Source organism: Pantherophis guttatus, chromosome 4, assembly GCF_059756535.1.
Source record: "Pantherophis guttatus breed Tessera chromosome 4, ASM5975653v1, whole genome shotgun sequence".
Classification (NCBI taxonomy): Eukaryota; Metazoa; Chordata; class Lepidosauria; order Squamata; family Colubridae; genus Pantherophis; species Pantherophis guttatus.
The window spans coordinates 22760742-22780838 of record NC_142066.1 but is presented as its reverse complement, the minus strand read 5'-3'; the positions used below and the strand labels follow the sequence as shown (position 1 = coordinate 22780838).

General features: G+C 38.6%; 2 protein-coding genes across 2 annotated transcripts; both read right to left on the bottom strand.

Moving 5' to 3' along the window:
* Nucleotides 1-954, bottom strand: LOC117662225 (olfactory receptor 11G2-like). The gene has a single exon (XM_034411541.1). The coding sequence runs from the start codon at nt 952-954 to the stop codon at nt 1-3; it is 954 nt and encodes a 317-aa protein (XP_034267432.1).
* Nucleotides 955-11559: 10605 nt separating this feature from the next.
* Nucleotides 11560-13030, bottom strand: LOC117662261 (olfactory receptor 11G2-like). Its single transcript, XM_034411583.3, has one exon. It carries the CDS (start codon nt 13019-13021, stop codon nt 12068-12070), a length of 954 nt encoding a protein of 317 aa, XP_034267474.2. The 5' UTR covers nt 13022-13030; the 3' UTR covers nt 11560-12067.
* Between the last annotated feature and the right edge of the window lie 7067 nt (nt 13031-20097).

Below are 20097 nucleotides of genomic sequence, written 5' to 3'. Positions count from 1 at the left end.
TCATTTTTTGACTCTCAGCCTTTGCTCCACCCTTCTCAGCAACCTGCCCAGAGCCTCCTTCACCTGATCGTTCCTCAGACAGTAGATCATGGGGTTGAGAAAGGGGGTAACGGCGGTGTAGAAGACGGTGACTATTTTAGCAGTCTGTGTCTGAGTTTTCCCACCTGGAGCTACATACATTCCTGCCACAGAACCATAGAAAAGGACCACCACCACAAGATGGAAAGAAACGGTGGAGAAGGCTTTCTTTCTGCTATGTTGATTAGAGGATTTGATCAGTGTGGCAATTACAAAGCCATAGGAAATAGCGACAAAGACAAAGTTGCCTAATGCCATAAAAAAGTTCATGGAAATCTGACTTATTAAAAAAACATTTTTTAAAGGTGAACAAGCCAGGGAGAGGAGGCCTTGATCACACACAAAATTGTCAATGATGTTGGAGCCACAGAAGGACAGTCTGGAGATCAAAGTCACTGGGACAGCGTATCCCAAGAACCCAGCAATCCAGCAACCAGCTACAAGCTTGGAACAGTTTCTTGAAGACATCATTGTCGGGTAGCGGAGTGGGTGGCAAATGGCTAAATAACGATCTATGGCCATAGCTGAGAGGAAGAAGCATTCAGTGCTGCCAAACGAGAAGAAAACGTAGAACTGAAGGAAACAAGCTTGGAAGGAGATGATTCCTTGAGGGGAAGCCAGATCAAAAATCATACGAGGTATGGTCGTGCTCACGTAGCAGATTTCCAACCAGGAGAAATTTCCCAAGAGGATGTACATGGGTAGCTGGGCCAAGTGGTCATCTATATGCACCAGAGTGATAATAGTGATGTTTTCAATCAAAGTTATTATGTACATAAAACTAAAAAGGATAAGGAGATAGAATCGCTTTTCCTGTCCTCTCTCCAAACCCAATAAAATGAATTCCTGGACTGTAGTTCCATTAGATAGCTCCATCTGGAATCAGAAAAAAGAATCGGAGGAATCATACATTTTCAAAGTAGTACCGTTCACATGCATTTCTTTTCTTTTTTTAAAATATATTTTTTATTATTTACATATAAATATATTGAATACAGCGTGACTGTCCTGGCATTTCACTTGCCATAAAAACCAAACTGAAGACAAATAATATATATACTACTTAAACAGTGCTAGTGTTGTACAATTATTTTTGACCATCATATTCATTCTAATACAATGATACATATATAGTACCTCATTCCAGGTCCGCCTAGCCTAATTTTTTCATATTCCAACTTCCATGTGTCATAATATTCTGTCTCTCCTTTGTCTTTTATTTTTAATGTTAGACTGTCCATTTCTGCACACACTAGTATCTTCCTTATTATCTCCTCTTCTGAAGGGGTGTTTTCACTTTTCCATACACCATTCTTGCTGCAGTCAGGATGCGTAGTATTAGGTATATTGTCCCTTTATCATATCTATCTAATATTTGCCTCAAGAATCCAAACATGCTTTTTTGTTTTGTTTTGTTTTGTTTTATTAGATTTTTATCCTGCCTTTATTGTTTTATAAGTAACACAAGGCAGTGAACATACTTAATAGTCCTTCTGTCTCCTATGGGAGGGCAGAAGGACTACTATGGGCTGAGAGAGTGTGACTGGCTCAGTTACCCAGTTGGCTTTCATGCCTAAGGAGAGACTAGAACTCACAATCTCCTGGTTTCTAGACCAGAACCTTGCTCAGTACATCAAACTGGAACAGCCAAAATCTACAATTTAGTTTAAGATATCCAGTTTAGCTGCCAACCAATTCTAACAACCTTGATTCCAAAAAGAAATCAGATCACTAAAAGTATAGAATAAATGTAGAATAAAATTAAATTTTTAAGCTTAAAATTTATTCCTATTTAAAGAATAAACAAATTGTAGAATAAAGTTTGTACAAGAATTTTGGAGCAAGTTAGAAAAGAGGATAGGAATTTTAGGAAATCTTTTGTGGACCTTTCACAGAAATCCTGTTGCTGAAAAGTAAAAGAAACCTTCATTACTGGTGGTATAAAATTAATACCAGTATCTTCTTATCACTTATTCATTTTCAATAATACAAAAGTATCATAGAAATTCAAGAATGAATATCATGAATATGTTAACTCGCCCCTTAAAGATAAATTTAAAAGCTTTTCCCTGTTCAGTCTTGTCCAACTCTAGGGATGGTGCTTATTTCCATTTCTTAGCTGAGGGAGTTAATATTCTCCAAATACACTTCTGTGATTATGTGGCCAGCACAGGGGTGAAATGCTCCTGGTTCAGACTGGATCGCTCGATCCGGTAGCGTGGCAGTAGGTGGTTCGAAAATCAAAAAAATCAGCAAAAATCCCTGCCCCCACCCCCATGCCCAGCTGAGGATCATCAGAGGCTTTTTTTTTTTTTTTTTACTTTTAAAAGCATATTTTCTACAACCTCTTTGGCCGAAAAAATGCTTTTAAAAGTAAAAAAAAAAAAAAAGCCTCTGATGATGGTGCGGCTCAGCTGGGATCGTCAGAGGCTTTTAAAAGCATTTTTTTTACAACTTCTTCAGCCAAAGAGGTTGTAGAAAAAATGCTTTTAAAAGTAAAAAAAAAAAAAAGTGGCCATGCATACCCAGTCACATTACACCCCCCCCCCACTAAGCCACGCCCACAGAAACAGTAGTAACAAATTTTACATTTCACCACTGGGCCAGCATGACTATACACTGAGGTGCACAGAACATTGTGGTAATTTATCTACTCACATTTGCATGCTTTTGAACTGCTGGTTCAAAACACTACTTATGAATGGTTGGCAGGACCTGGGGCGAGTAATAGGAGCTTACCACAACACATGGTACTTGGAATTTGAACTCAGGGTGTCAGCTTTCCAGATTTCCTACTGAATCATCACACATACCCAACTCACCCCTTAACAACACAGAAAGCAATGGAAGCAAACTTAGAAAACAGCAATAGCACTTAGATTCCCCCCCTCTCTCTCTTTCAAAAATTTTGAAAGCCTCTGGTAAATATTACTGCTATTTTCTCTTCATATAGGTAATGATTACTTACTATTAGCTCCACTCCTTCACAACTGTCAACTGCAAATAAGGAATGAAGTTGAGGCTGCCTTGTATAAGCTGATCAGCCCAAATGAGTTCAGTCTTAGCTACAAGCAACGTCCAATGTCATTACAAGTCAACCCAACAAAAAGAAATATTTTGGTGCTATGAGATTGGGCTGTACTGGCAAATAAGGAGTATTTTTTGCAGTAAGTAGAATCGTATTATGCAACACAAAGTAAAATAATAGCATGGACAGAATTTCTTGCAAGGAAGAAAAAATATATCACATGTTAAAGCATCTGTTGGCAATCCTGGTTGAACTCTCCTTATCTGCTGAAACATTATAAATTCTTATTAACAATTAAAAAAAAAAAGAATGGAGAAAAAGGTTCCTGGAGGCCGTCAACAGCAGTTGAATAAATAGCAAAAAGGATTCCCTGGACAGGCGTGAGGTGATTAGCCACCTCCCCTGGGTTTAGAAGGAGACAAACTAAATAGGCAAATCAAACCTAGGAATGCCTCCTGTTGACTCTAGTGTCATGTGAATTCATGGAAAATAATTTTACCTGGTGGAAAACCAACCTTGGTTTCGTTCTTCACTTACAATTAAATATCAGAAAGAGGGGAAGGAGTAGAGAGAGAGGAAGGGAGAAGAGAGGAGAGGAGAGAAGAGAAGAGGAGAAAGAAGAAAAGGAAAAGGAGAGGAAGAAGAGGTTGGGAAAGAGGAGTAGAGGAAAAGGTTAGAAGGGGAGAAGAAGAGAGGAGTGGGGGAAGAGAAGGGGAAGTAGGAAAGAGAAAGAGAGAAAGAACAAAGGAAGTAGGAGAAGAGAGAGGAAGGAAGAGAAGGGGAGGAGACGAAGAAAGGTTGGAGTAAAGGTAAAGGGTAAAAGAGCAGCCCTGAAAAACTAAAAATGAAAAATGAAAGTTAAAAGAAAAGATGAATGAAAAATGATGGAAATGACTGTACATGTAAATGTGTTTATGAGAAATAAAAATAAAAAAAAATATTAAAAAAACAATTAAATATCAGCTGCAAAGCATACAATATATTCACATCAACTGATGAAGAAAGTAGTAACTTGAAAGTTGTTAATACAGAGAATTATGACAAGCAGAAAACATCAACCAGTTATATTTGAAAATTATAGGACACACCAGTGTTAACATTCCACATATTAAAGGAAGGACAGCCATTGGCTTGGCCTGGACAAAGGAACCATCACCAAATAATAAAGACTTGAAAAAGGACAGCAGATATGCCAACAATTTAGCCAAATAATATAAAGGAGATATATATACAGTAGATGGTATCAGTAGTAGGTTTCAAAACCCGTCGCTACTGGTTCGCTTGTGGCTACTTGCACGCTTGCACACATGCGCAATGCTTCTGCGCATGTGCAGAAGTGTCCGGGCGGTTGGGCGGAGCCTCCTGCCACTGCTGCTACCAGTTCACCCAATCTAGGGCGAACCGGTAGCAATCCACCACTGGATGGTATCCAGGATATGGATAGATGTGTTCCAAATGTGAAAAGTAAAATCATGTGGCTGAATCTTAGTGTTTTCCCTGCAGGTGCAGGGTCTGTTTTTTGGATCAACGAATGCCATTTTGTGTGATCAAATGCAGCATCTGGGTCAAACTGATCAATTTTCATGTTCACATTTACTGTATCTTGCCATTTTTGCTTTGGCCATCCACGTGGGCACTTGCCATCTATATTAAAGTGGAAGGTGATGTGGACAGCAGTGTGGGGTGATGTTCATAGCAAATGGCCTTATCGTTCTAGGCCAGGGGTGTCAAACTCAAGGCCTGAGGTACTTAGATGTGTCCACGGGGCCACCCTGGAAACAGTGAAGGACCTGGTACTTCTGCTTGCGAAAATGGAGCATGCAGCCCTCCTGAGCTCTGTTTTTGCTGGCAGAGGGTTTCAGGAGGCCGTCGCAGCCAAAAGCAGAATTTGAGAGCCAATTTTCACTGGCAGAGCGCTCGGGCCACCACAGGTGCCCCAACATGAGTGAAATTGAGCTGGCCACGCCCACCCTGGCCACACACCCCTGCCCCACCCCCCGAGGTTGAGCACAACCCTGATATACCCCTGTTCTAGGCATTTCTTCTGAATTATTTTCTGATATTGGCACAGTGCCATGTGCTTCCAAACTGTGTCATTGCTGACAATGGTCATAGAGAGAAACGCCTAATGACCAATGAAGAAGAAAAGTCTGTGCATGTGAATAAATCCCTCATTATTTTTTTCATGCCTTCCACTCCGATTTATTGCCAAAGGGTTTAAAGGGACAAATGAAATAAAAATGTAACCAGTTCTTACGCAGTGTAGTGATTTGGCTTGTTTCTTTCTTCCTCGTGTTTACACTACCTCAGTCGTTGCTTCATTCTCTTCAGGCCCCTATTCACAGTTTCCTTCCCTTATCATTCTTTAAATAGATCACTGGATTGAGAAATGGAGTGACTGAGATGTAGAAGTGAGTAACTACTTTAGTCACTTGTGAATGATTGGGAATGATTGGGAATCACTTGTGAATATGTGTACTCTTCACAAGCATTTGTGTACTTGTGAATAGTACACCTATAGTAGGTTACTATTATTCTCAAATTAATGAAGTTCTCTAACTAACAAAGAACAAAGAAGGTCTCTACCATATCTGTGTAGCTTGTGATGTTTACCCTTCATTAGCCTCATTAATAGGCATGTATATACATTAAATGGTCTCTAATGACAGTAGGGTTGCCAGGTCTGCTTCCAAAAAATAGTGGACAAGCGGGAGGGGGGGGGGTAAGTAGTAAAAAAATTAAAAAAATTTTACAATTAAATTATATATTTTCTTACAAACATTTTAACACGTATTAAAATAATCACTTCAAAACTTTACTTAAAATTCAAAACATCAAATATATTATAATAATATGTAAAATATTAAATTACATTTTACTTTGCTGTCGTGTGTATTTTTTATTTGACTGCGCAGCTTTGATTAATTCTTTGTGTTTAAGGAATAATTCTTTAATTTCAGTGCAACGTTGAGAAATATTAAAAAATATACAAAGTTCACTTCGAACTGATACAAGCAGTTGGTTACGTTCGTCAGTCCACAAATTTCCCATGACGCTGAAAATTCGTTCAACGTTTGCATTTGATACCGGAATTGATGCACAATACTGGAACAGTTTCAGTAAACTCGGAGCTGGCTCTTTCTTGAAAAAGTACGTCCACTTATCAAGGGATGAATCACCCTGCAGATGAACATAAACTTCTTCTAAGGCAGAAATTTCATCGAAGAGAGTGTTGGGTGGAAGTTCTTCTCGCCATGGTGATAATAACCAGATGTTCGTCATTTCTTCTAAAGTTGGAGGATTATTGCGATCAATTAGATTGAAACAACTTAGTGTCTCATATACTGAATCGGTGAAATTATACCACTTTCCTAGGTACGCAATGGCTCTTTGATACACATTGATGGCTTCTTTCTTGAATTTTTGCACAGCATTCTCAGGCAAATGTTTTTTACATAAGGCAACTAAAACTTTCATTCCAAAAAACTGTTCATCGTATTTTTTTTGCAAAGAATCACACAGCTTACACATGATAATGTGAAGATCACATGCAAGAATTTTCTTGCTTTCCAGCTTCAGTAGGGTGTCTTGAATTATTGACATGAAGAAGTGCGTGAAATATAAATACAATTCTGAAATTGTTGGTTCATCGTCCTTTGCAAGTTCATTTTCCTGATCCGAAAAAGGTTCAGATAACCTTATGGCACTCATCAGATCCAAGAAAAATAAAATACGATTTTAGAGGTATCCAGTTTAAAAGAAGTCTTTCGACCACTTTAAACAAACTTAACCAACGTGTTGGAACATGGCGCAAAACTTCATGGAATTCTGACTCGCAAAACTCAAAAAATGATTTCAACTCTTCTCGTTTCTTCGCAGAATACGAAAATTCGGCAAAAACCTTCAGCACTACGTTTTCAATATCAAAAGATAACTGCTTTAATGCATTTTTTGCGCTGTTGTGTAATTGTGATTATTGCAATGAGCATTCGATCTTTGTCTCATTCTAACTTATGAAAGAAAAGACAAAACACGATTCTCCTATCCTTATTCTCTTAGACTGTACAGCTTTAGATTACGTACCATTTCATCATAAAGCTTTTGAATAAAAAAAAGTCCTCTATTTTGTGAAAAAATATAGTGAACATAATGTGAAAAAAGTGGACTGTCCGCTCAAATAGTGGACACCTGGCAACCCTAAATGACAGTGGTGCTGAGGTAGAAATTTTCTTCCTATGGGTTTTCTTACAAAATGGCCGTTGTTCTTCAAACAGTCATTATCCAGGGAAATATCGTCAGAATTTCAGCAGTGATATATCAGAACACAAATGGTCACTCCCTAATTTCCCCAAATGGGCCACCTTTATTTTTTAAAATATTTATTTATTTATTTATTAGTTCAATTTATATGCCGCTCTTCTCCGAAGACTAGGGCGGCTTACAATGCACTTATAGCAATAGCCTTCATTCTTTTGTATATACCTGCTTATTAGAGCTTTTGACCCCCCATAAGTGGTGTTTCTACAAAGTCAGTTTATTGCCCCCACAATCTGGGTCCTCAATTTACCTACCTCGGAAGGATGGAAGGCTGAGTCAACCTTGAGCTTGGTGAGATTTGAACTCGCACTAATTGCAGGCAGTTGGCAGCAAGTGCTACATAACAGCACTTAGTCCGCTGCACCACCAAGGCTCTGGTGCAGCCTTTTAAATACATTAAAAAGAATACATTAACTATCTCCAGGAAAACTCACTCATCATTCTCAACTGTTTTTATTTTCTAAAAAATTGCACGGAATCAAAATCACAAAGCTGAAGGGACTATTTGGTCCCTGAACGTTGCTCGTTTGAAGAATCCAAATTTAAGCATCCCAGAGAGAAGGTTGCCTACCCATTGCTGTACGCATCCAATGAGGCTGACCCTTTTTCCAACATTCACATGGAATCTGCCTTCTTGTGACTCAAATTTTTCTTCTGTGTCCAGCACTTTTGGAGTATGAGGCACGAACAACCAGACTGACACATATAGAGTTCAAACCAGTGGTGAAATGTAAAATTTGTTACCACCTGTTCTGTGGGCGTGGCTTGGTGGGGTGGTGGTGGTAATATGACTGAGTGGGCATGGCCAACTTTTTTTTTTTAACTTTTAAAACCATTTTTTCTACAACCACTTCGGCCGATCCCAGCTGACTTGCCTGATCGGCAGAGGCTTTTTTTCCTTTTAAAAACATTTTTTCTATAAACCCTTTGCCAAAGAGGTTGTAGAAAAAATGCTTTTAAAAGCCTCTGATGATCCCGGTTGAGCCGCCTGATCATCAGAGGCTTTTTTAAAAAAACTTTTAAAAGCATTTTTTCGGCCAAAGAGGTTGTAGAAAAAATGCTTTTAAAAATTAAAAAAAAGCCTCTGATGATCGCGCGGCTCAGTTGGGCAATGCGGGGTGGGTGGGCAGGGATTTTTGCAATCGGTTCTCTGAACCACCGGCTTCCATCGCTACCAGTTTGGGCGATCCGTTCCGAACTGGGAGCATTTCACCACTTCAATGGTTCAAACTAGCCATTTTATTTTATTTATTTATTTATTTATTTTATTTATTTATTATTTATTTATTTATTTAAAAAGTTTTACAAATACATTTTCTCCCCAATTTCCCCCCCGACCCTCCCTGACCCTAACACTAACCCTCCCCTCCCCCCATGACTTCCTCAAAATATAATCCAAATCAAAATCACATTTTATAAAACTTGAACCCCTCCGCCCCGTGTATATTATTCAAATCTTCATAAAATTCAATTATTCTATCCCTATATAGTACATTCAGTTAAAAGCTATCTGATATTTCCTAGTTTGATATTTATTCTGCACATAATCTATCCACTTTTTCCACTCCCATACATAAGTCTCTTGAGTCCGATCTTTTAGATATGCTGAGATCTTCGCCATTTCTGCAAAACTGGCCATCTTCATAATCCATTCTTCAATAGTAGGCATAACATCATTTTTCCAATATTGACCTATCAATAATCTCGCTGCTGTCACCATATACAATATCAACTTTGTTTCATCCAATGTGAAACCCTTAACTATACCCAATAAAAACAATTGTGGAGAAAACTGTAGTTTTTTCTTCAAAACATTTTGCATAACCCACCAAATTTTTATCCAAAAACCCTTCACTTTCTTACAAGTCCACCACATATGGTAATATGTGGCATCTAAGCAATCACATCTCCAGCATTTTGGTTGAACATTAGGATACATACACGATAATTTCTTAGGATCTAAATGCCACCTATAAAACATTTTATAAAAATTTTCCCTCAAATTCTGCGACTGTGTAAATTTAACATTCTGGACCTATATTTTTTCCCATGTTTCCAACATCACTGGCTCTGCAAAATTTTGCGGCCACTTTATCATACAATCTTTAACCAATTCATTTTCCGAATCTCTTTCTAACAAAACATTATAAACCCTCTTAATATGCATTGGACCTTTCTCTTTTATATGTCTAACCAATTCTTCTTCATGCATCATTATACCAGTTTTTTGGTCTTTCCATCTCAGTTGAAGTTGATTATACTGTAACCAAGTTAAATTAGTCCCTTCTTCCAACAGTGTTTCTAATGTCTTTAATTGCCATCTGCCCCCATCCATAAAAAGAACTTCTTTATATAACCCCCCCCCCGAGTGACATTATATTTGTATTCCACATGATATGACCAAGATCCAGCCATAACGGTATTTTATAATCCCATTTGAATTGGTGCTTCTTCCAAACTCTCATCAAAGAGTTCCTAAGTATGTGGCTTTTGAATACTTTATCCACTTTATTCTCATAAAATAAATATGCATGCCAACCAAATTCAAGATCATAACTTTCTATATTCAATATTCCAGTCTTTGTCCTTCCAAACCAATCACTTGTTTGCGTCAAGGCTGCTGCTTCGCCATTTTATTGTTATAATACAGAATTCTTCCAAACTAGTAGCTTTTGCCTGGAAAGACCAGAAAAGGCACAAAGTGTCAGATAATTATCTAAAACAGTGCCACTGAACCACACCGTCTATACTGGAAGGATGGTTTTGTGTTTATACTTTCCCTCCATTTTGTCTAAGAGACTGAAGGGGAAGTGGCTTAGCCATTCTATAAATATGACCCCCTTTACCCACACACACTGGGGGAGACACAGAGGAGACACAGAGGAGACACACAGGAGAAAAGAGAGAAGAAGGGATTATGCTCTAGGCACATTTACCTCAGAAATAAATAAAGACCAAGACACAATGTTCTGTGATTTAAAATGTAAATAGTTTATTGATTTTAAATAAACAAAGATTTTCCTTGATAAAAGAAATCTGGCTTAATTGTAGCTGCTGGGACATTCCAAGATCTTACTGACCTCTACAACCTAAACTAAAAACTTTTCTAACACAAAGGAATTGTATGTGTGTGTGAGAGAGAAAGAGGTGGGGGGGAGAGGGAGAGGGAGGGAGAGAGAGGAGGAGAGGGAGGGAGAGAGGGAGAGAGGGGGGAAGGGAGGGAGGGAGGGAGGAAGAGGGGGAGGGGGACAGAGGGAGGGAGGGAGGGAGGGAGGGAGAGAGAGAGAGAGAGAGAGAGAGAGAGAGAGAGAGAGAGAGAGAGAGAGAGAGAGAGAGCTCTTGTGTTTATGTAGTTCGTTCACTAATTCTCTGCCTGAACCCTCTTTTCAACTAGGACAGTTGCTGTCTAACAGGGACGATAGAAAACAGGCCTTGGTTTTCTGCTGTTTGACATTGTTTGAGATATTTGAATTCTCTTGTATCCCTCTCTCAATGACACACAGGCGCAATTCCTTCAACCTCTGTTTGGGGGAAAATCTGATCATCTCTGAATATATATCAATTTCTCTGATGTCTTTTTAAAATGTATAGTCTAGAGGTGGATATATTACTCAAAAACTGGACATAGTATTTGAATGAAAAATTGTAATTCACACACACACACACACACACACATATTTGGAGACTAAAGATTCACTTGCCCTTTTTAAAGCCACACAAAATACAACCTTATATTTAGCCTCTATTTATTATTCCAAGATCACATTACTCAATCAGATGTTCTCTATCCTATATTTGTTCATGTTCTCTAAATAAGCTTCTCTCGTAAATTGCATTTTGTCACTTTCAGCTTTCTTTAGCGTTATCAAGATTTTGAATTTTGAATAGGATATGAATTGTTTCACCCAGTTTGGGCTCATATGGCAATCTGATAAGTTTTCTCTAAATTTGTTTAATTTTTAATTGTCTCTTACAACAATTGAAGAATATGGGACCCAGAATTGACCTTTGTGGTATATCCATGTAGACATTATCAAATTCATGTAGTAATCAAAGACCTTCTTGGACATTAGAATTGTATGTGTGTGTTTTTGACACAGTCTAAAGGTTCACTTGCCTTTTTTTTTTTTTTTGAAGCCACACAAAATGCACACTCATATTCAGTCTCCATTTAATATTCCAAGGTCACTAGCAATTACTAAATTCTCTATCCTATAACTGTTCATTTATATGTTCCCTAAGTGAACTTTCCTCTGTTAGATTTCATTCTCTTACTTTCAGCCTATTTCTCTTGCCTTATTAAGATTTTGGATTTTATATGTTTTCTAGGATATGAACTGATTCATCCAGTTTGGGCTCAACTGGCAATCTGATAAGTTTTCTCTCCAATTCTTTGTTTAACAACTGTTTAACAACTGTTTCTTACAATAACTGAAGAATATGGGACCAGAACTGACCTTAGTGGTCGGATGGATGGGCATTATGAAATTCATGTAGTAACTAAAGACCTACTTGGACATTAGAATTTTTTTTTTCAGTGTGACATAAATACTGTTTTATTAAAGAAGCATGCCTTTGGTTTAGACTGTACACATTGGTGGTTGTGTTTAATTTTTGTTCATAGTTTTCTTCTACAATTTTTGACTATTCCTTGTTCCATATGACTCTCATCTTTCTCTTTAGTAATGTATTCAGTGCTTCTTTCACTTGATTGTTCCTCAGACAATAGATCAAAGGGTTGAGAAAAGGTGTAAACGTGGTATAGAAGAGAGTCATTGCCTTAGTGAAACCAAACTGACTTTCTCCACCTGGTAACAAATACATGGCTGTCACTGAACCATAGAAAAGCGAGACCACAATTAGATGGAAAGAGATGGTGGAAAAGCCCTTCTTACGACTGCCTTTGTTGGGCGTCTTCATTAGAGTGAAAATCACAGTGCCGTAGGACAGAATAACAAATGCCATATTACTTAGGAGCAAACCACTGAGGCAAACCTGACTCATAGCGGGAACTATTCCAAGTGGAGGGCAAGCCAAGGATAGGATTGGGCCAGCATCACACAAAAAGTGATCAATGATATTGGAGCCACAAAAGGACAACTTAGAGATCAACGCTGCTGGAACAAGATACCACAGAAAGCCAAGGATCCAGCAAACACCCACCAGAATGTAGCAGACATTTTGAGACATAATTTGTGGGTAGTGCAACGGGTGGCAGATGGCCACGTACCGATCTAAGGCCATAATTGAAAGGAAAAAGCATTCAGTGCCTCCAAGGATGAAGAAGATGTAGAACTGGATTAAACACTCTTTGAAAGAAATGATGCCGCCAGGAACTGCTAAATCAAAGATCATGCGAGGAACTATGGAGGACACGTAGCACATTTCCAACCAGGAGAAGTTACCCAGCAGGATGTACATCGGAAGTCGGCCCAGATGGGTGTCTAAAAATACCAAGGTAATAATGGTGATGTTCTCAGCCAAAGTGAGGACATAGAGAAAAGTGAAAAAAATGAGGAGCAACAAACGGTTATGCTGTCCAATTCCAAATCCTAGTAAAACAAATTCCTCAACCGAAGTCTTGTTGGTTGAATCCATCTGGAATGAGATAAGAATTTAAATCCTCACCCATGTTCTCTTACCACATCTTATCAATCACTTCCAAAAGAACAAATGTAACAAGCATTCAAGATTATGTGGGAAATCAGGCAGTAAAGTGGTGCACCAAGGTTTTAATTTTTAAATTGTGCTTTAACATTGCAATAATCAGTTGGGGCAAACAATGTGGATTGAATTACCTAGTACCATGATGGCAAACCTATGGCACGCATGCCACAGGTGGCACACAGAGCAATCTCTGCGGGCATGCGAGCCAACGCCCAGGTCAGCTCTACTGTGTATGCCCATGCGCCTCCCACCGGCCAGCTGATTTTTGGGTCTCTGTTGGGAGATGCACGTGTATGCATGTGGGGGGGGGAGCGGGGCCCCCCATGCCTGTTTTTGGTCCCAGGAGGCTTCAGGGAGTCCTGTTAGCACTAAAATGGGGGTGCCCCGCACTCTCCACACCCCATTTTTGGTCTCAGGAGGCTTCAGGGAGGACTGCTAGCACAAAAACAATCATGCGTGCATGGGGGGGGTCGCATGGGGGGGGTCGCGCACACATGTGCTGGGGTGGGGCCTGGAGGGGGGCATTGCATTATGGGTGTTGGCACACACGTGCATCTGTCACACGTACACATGTGCTTTTGGCACCCGAGGAAAAAAAGGTTCACCATCACTGACCTAGTACATTATAGGAATATTGACCAACCATACTATTTTAAGTAATCATTTGAATAATACTCCTATAGTACCATAGTAAAATATAGTTTTTTTTTAAAAAAAAAAGGAAGAAAAGGACATTGGAATTACAAGATAATTATTTTATATCAGTTGCTTCTTCAAGATGAATTTGACCATGGTTTTTCTGGAGATGATGACGTTTGTGAGTTTAGTGGTCTGTCAAAATGAGCACAGGAGATACCAGCATTTATTTATTTATTTATTAGTCCAATTTATACGCCGTCCTTCTCCGTAGACTCAGGGAGGCTTACAATGCATGATAGCAATAGCCTGCATACTTTTATGTATATACCTGCTTATTAGTGTTTTCGCCCCCCCCCCAAACGGTGTTGTTCTATACAAAGTTGACTTATTGCCCCCACAATCCGGGTCCTCAATTTACCTACCTCGAAAGGATGGAAGGCTGAGTCAACCTTGAGCCTGGTGAGATTCGAACTTGCACTAATTGCAGGCAGCTGGCAGCTAAGTGCTAGCACTTAACGGCACCTTAGTCCGCTGCACCACTGAGGCTCTTCAGCATAACTCTACTACCGGTATTTGTCATAGGACAAGCCTACATTGAAAGTTTATTACATCTCCCTCATTTTATTTATTTGTTTGTTTGTTTACGTTGACCAATGTATATGATCCAGCTATCCAAAAACTCAGCACACAAACATAGCAAAGGATTACATTATACATGAAAAACAACTAAAACAGCATTTTGGCTCAGGAAAAACACTGATCCTTAGACTGTCATTAACATCCCACCCTCTTCTTCCCATCTCCTTCCCTAAATATATGTTTAATATTTAGTAGCTTTGAAATCTGTACGAAAGAAAAACTGGACTCAATATACTAGTTACCCTTAGTTCATGCCGATATTTGATGAGGGGGAAGGGTAGGCTACCTATTGATTTATGATTTAGGTTGATAGAGTTCTGCAAAAGACTTTACCAAGGTTATAAGCAGCCAGAGAGAAACTGCGAGACATTTAGCCAGGACTGCTAAATGAAATTCATAGGAATAAATCTGTCCATGACCAATGGGTTGAGAAACACAAGAAGCATTCTGGAACACCGAACTTTGCTGAAAAATGGAGAATTGCAAGTGAGGCATAAAATCCCCAACAGGTTAAAACATACCACATAAAACATAAAGGAGAAGTTGATCAATCTCATTGTCTCCCAGCCCTGGGAAAAAGGCAATGACAAATCACTTCCAAAAGTACTGGCAAGGAAACCACAGGGCCTAGTCTAGGCAATTGCCAGGAGTCAACAGTGATTTAACTTCACATTTGACCATTTGTTATTTGTTAGATTAAAATTGAGAGAAGAATATTTTATGAATATAAATATTTTAAAGTTGAGTCATTTTAAGATATTGGTATTGTTTGCTTAAGTGTAGAGAGACGTTGTTGAATTGTTATTATCTCTCGACTAAAAGAAAGCCACAGTTTATCATCTTTGTGATAAATTGGTTTGCCGTATTTTTTTTGGTCTCTTCTAATTTGTTTTGCTATTCCCTATCCCTTTTCCCTTTTAAGTTAATTTGTATCTTAATATTTGACTTTGAAATTTAATAAAGGTATTACTTTAAAAAAAAAAAAGAAAGAAACATAACATTTTACATCTCTGCAAGGAAGCTGCTCCAGAGCTTCGCTGTAGGAAACCCATCAGAAGTAGTCTTAAAGGTGCTTTTTCAGGAGGCAAGTGGATTTCCTTGTTTTTTCTGTCGAAGACATGTCACTTCTCATCCAAGAAGCTTCTTCAGCTCTGACAGGATAGTGAAGAATGGAAGAATTTGTATTCCTTGCAGACAGCTGGTCATTTGCATCCTTTTAGAGGGTCCATGAAGCACTTGGAAGTTTGTCTGTGTCCTTGGGGTCAATCTGTTTATCTGAGGACACAGATAAACCTCCAAATGCTTCAACAACCCCCAAAAGGATGAAAATGACCAGCTGTCTGCAAGGAATACAAATCCTTCCATTCCCCACTATCCTGTCGGAACTGAAGAAGCTTCTTGGATGAGAAGTGAAACATCTTCAAAAAAACAAACGAACAAGAAAGTCCAGTTGCCTTCTGAAAAAAGCACCTTTGGGACAACCATAACCTGGATAACTGAGAATCTCTACAGACCACCAGAAATAGCTAACAGTCTTGCAAGGAAAACCTTGGCAATTTTTGCTTTGGCTGCTGGCTGTACCCCACTTCCTATAGGGGCTCTTCCCACTTATTCTTTCTTCTTTGCCCAGTTTTGCCTGAGTGTTAGGGAAAAAAATTCACAGAGGGAAGATCAATTTCTTCATTGCTTGTTCCTTGATCCCTGAAATGATGATTGCATGAGTTGGAGAATTGAAAATAGAAGACTGGTTATCCCACTTCTTCCCCATGAAAAGAGATGGAGGAAGAAGGTGGGAAAGGATTCTTCTCTTTTGCTGACACTTTTGCTATGGGTGACAGAAGAAATGGGGAGAAAATTGGGAGAGATAAACAGCAGAGATGAGAAGTGTTCTCCACATCCTTTCTCTCTTCTCTATATAGACTGAACCTCTATACAGACTGAACCTCTATTTTATTATTGTTCAGTCCTGCTTAAAGCTGGCAGCATTTTCTGCATCTTCCCACACTGTGTAACTTCACTTTGGTTGATTTAAATCATTGCATACTTGATAGCTGCCATGTAGAAAAACTGCAGATCTACTTTTTGGCATCTTTAATAGAAATATCAATAGCACTTAGACTTATATACCACTTCACAGTGCTTTACAGCCCTCTCTAAGCGGATTACAGCGTCAACATATTGCCCCAACAATCTGGGTCCTCATTTTACCCACCTCAGAAGGATGGAAGGCTGAGTCAACCTTGAGCCTGGTGAGATTCGAATTGCCAAATTACAGGCAAGTAGCCTGCAGTACTGCATTCTAACCACTGCGCCACCACAGCTCATATTTAAGAATATGTCATTAGCTAAAAGATATTTTGCTATTTGTTTAAAAATCTATTCCCAAAGATAGAAAATATTTCACAAGGATTGAATGCTCTGTTCTGCAGCTATAGAAATAGACTTTTTATTAAGGATGTAAGATTTATGGAGATCAATGTGTAAGATTGCCAACTTGGTGAGAGTAAAATATGCTGACAGTTCTGCAATGCAATCTATCATTGTTTTGGGGCAGATACAATCCAAGATATTACCAACTTCCCTCCCCCAAAACCCCCCAGTTTTCCTCTCCCCTTCTTCCTATATACAACCCACAACAAGACATGACTTGCCATCTTAAGTGTTCACAACATGCATATTTATTTTTGTAAAGTTCAATGTGTGGTAAGAACCGTCTCTATATAGTAAACCTATTGAAACTATCCAAACCTAACAGACCTGGTGGAATGATACAAATCCTCTTGTTTCTCTTTGCTAAACAAACCATATCTTGTCAACAGTAGTTATTAATCATCATTAACCTGCAATTTGAAACGAACACCGTATACCAAATTAAACCTGAAGTATTCATTTCTTGCAATAGCAGAGGCTGAATTTGGTTCACAGTGGAGAGAAATGCTGAAAAAACAGTCTCTGTCATAGTCCAACTATATAGAAGAAACTAAAAGAAATAGGAAAAGGAAGCATACTAATTTGTGCTCTACTACACACTGTGTCCTTTTCTCATCTATAAAAAGTGGACTAACCCGTATATGTGAAGTCACATTTTTTTCTTCCATTGACAGTATCTTTCCAACAAAATAAGCTTGTTTTTATTAGGTGTTCCATGGGATCGATGCAGTATATTGTCTACCTGTTTGTTCCTTTCAAATCACTACAGCAAATCAATTTTTTAAAAGTTGGAACTACAGAGTAAGTCTTGAAGAAAACTATGATTACTTGGTGGTTTAGGATTGTAAAAACAGCTGTGAGTTCAGGAAGGACAAGAAGAAACTGCCTAAAATGCTATTTTGTGCAGCATTTACTGTAACTCATGAAAGTTGGTACTCTCTTGCTACAATACATCTGTGAATTTTCAGGGTCAGATACATTCATGCAGGATGAATCTATCAATGTTTATTACAAGTCAAGATAGCTAGTTTGTGAAGTTTCTGTGAAAATATCCTTCCAGTGGATTCAAGAGTTTTGTGGTCTTTAATGGTGAGTTTATGAATAATATTCCACAGGAATGACTAAAGTTTGATATTCATATTCTCTACCTGCTTCTTCCTTTCAAATCACTATAGATGTAGAAATAATTTGCCTTAATTCCAATTCTGCTTAATTCCAACACAGCCCTTGCTGTGTCCCAAGAATGAAATACACATAGAGCAACCAGGATGATTAGGGGACTGGAGATTAAAACATACAATGAAAGGTTGCAGGAACTGGGCATGGCTAGTCTAGTGAAGAGAAGGATCAGTGTTCCAATATTTGAGGATCTGCCACAGAGAGGAGGGGGTCAAGCTATTTTCCAAAGACCAGACAAGGAATAATGGATAGAAAATGAACAAGGAGAGATTCAACCTGGAAATAAGGAGAAATTTTCTGACAGAGGGATCAACCAATCAATGGAACAGAAATTGCCTTCAGAAGTTGTGGGAGCTTCATCACTGGAAGCTTTCAAGAAGAAACTGGACTGCCATCTGTCAGAAATGGTGTGGGGTCTCCAACTTGGGTGGGGGGTTGGACTAGATGACCTACAAGGTTCCTTCCAATTCTGTTAATCTGTAATTCTGTAACATGCTCCATTGAGAGGCAAGAATTAGCTTGGATTATTGATTGCACATTTATTGTATTTCGACCTGAATAATAAAACTTAGTACAATTCTTCAGATTCAACTCATTAGTTTAGAATGGACTCCAAAATGAAAAAACAAACAAACAAATACACAACGGAAATTCTCCAAGTTAAAAAAAAGAAAGGGACAAATTAGATGAAATGGTCTACCTTAGTGCAGCCTCGTGTCTGCATTTACAAAATTCAGAAAAGTGGTTAAGATATAATCTACCCACATAAAGGTTTTTATTGAACAAAACTATTCTGTCTAAGCCACTATGTCTCAGTCATAAATTGCCCATGAATTATCTCCCAAATGGCACAACGGTATCTTACCTTGGTCCTTCTCAAAGGTGTTGGCTCAGCTACCAAGAAGGATCTGCTGATAATATATAAGTTATGTGCTGGATGCTGAGAAATTGTTTGGAAGGATTGTAATCATAGGACCATGATAAGGGGATATCACCACAGGACCTTCCCAAAAATGCAGACAAGCTATTTTGTGAAATCGGAAAGGAGTTAAGTTGGAAAATCTTCCTGGGTTGAGTTCCCCAGCGGTTCTAAGTTTCATGTCTTCAGCCACATTGATTCTTGCTCTACCAACCATAACTTCAAACTTTCCAAGGTGATGTTCACTTGGATAGTTCTTCTGTGAAAACTTTCCATCTGTTATGGCCTCTTCTGTCATAATGCAGTAATTCCAGTGAGAATTGTTCAATCCCTTTAGTCATTTCCTACAGTTTGTTAAAAGTTAGTTGGCTGCTGATCTTGACCTCAAGAACTTAATAATGGGAAAGTTCTTTGAATATCTCAAAGTTAAAATGCAGAATACCAAGCAAGGTGCTTATGGCACTTATTTTTTTTCCCCAATATCAATAGCAGCAAATCATACATTCCCTCAAACATCCATAGAATATAAATAAAGCAATTGATATTCTTCAACTATAAAAAAATGGGCTGCTAAGAAAAAAAGATAAACTCAGAAAAGGCAATATCAGACCATTTATATCCTGCTGCCAAGAAAATGACATAGATGTGACATTGTAGACTGTCACATTCAAGGCAGATCAATCTAGGAAATCAAAGTCATGCATACAAATACTACTTTTGTTATATGGTTATAGTAGCGTAACTTTGCAAGTCAGAATATGATTTATCATAGTGAAACTTTCTCAGATTACAATTCTGGCCCAGACTTGTATTTCTTTTAGCAGATCATTGTCTGAATAGAGGATCTTCCTCCTATACCTCATGGTTATTCCGTCTGCCCATTACAAGACCCCTGGAATCAAAGTTGCTCAATACAGGTAGTCCTCCACTTACAATATTTCAGTGGCCATTCAAAGTTACAACAGCACTGAAAAAAGTGACTTACAAACATTTTTCAGTTATAATCTTTGTAGCATCCCCATGATCATGTGATGAAAATCCAGCTGCTTGGCAACTGGTGTCAGGCCTGGAAGCCATCTTTTGCATTGGGCCTTCAGGCCTGCCACATTTACTACTGTGGGAAATTGGGAGGGGGGATTGTATGGAGTCATGGTGATATATAGTCATAATAACATTCCTTTCTCAGAAAGTCAAGGACATC

Excerpts from the sequence above, each read along its gene's own strand:
- LOC117662225 (XM_034411541.1), bottom strand. The coding sequence starts at position 954 with ATGGAGCTATCTAATGGAACTACAGTCCAGGAATTCATTTTATTGGGT.
- LOC117662261 (XM_034411583.3), bottom strand. The coding sequence starts at position 13,021 with ATGGATTCAACCAACAAGACTTCGGTTGAGGAATTTGTTTTACTAGGA.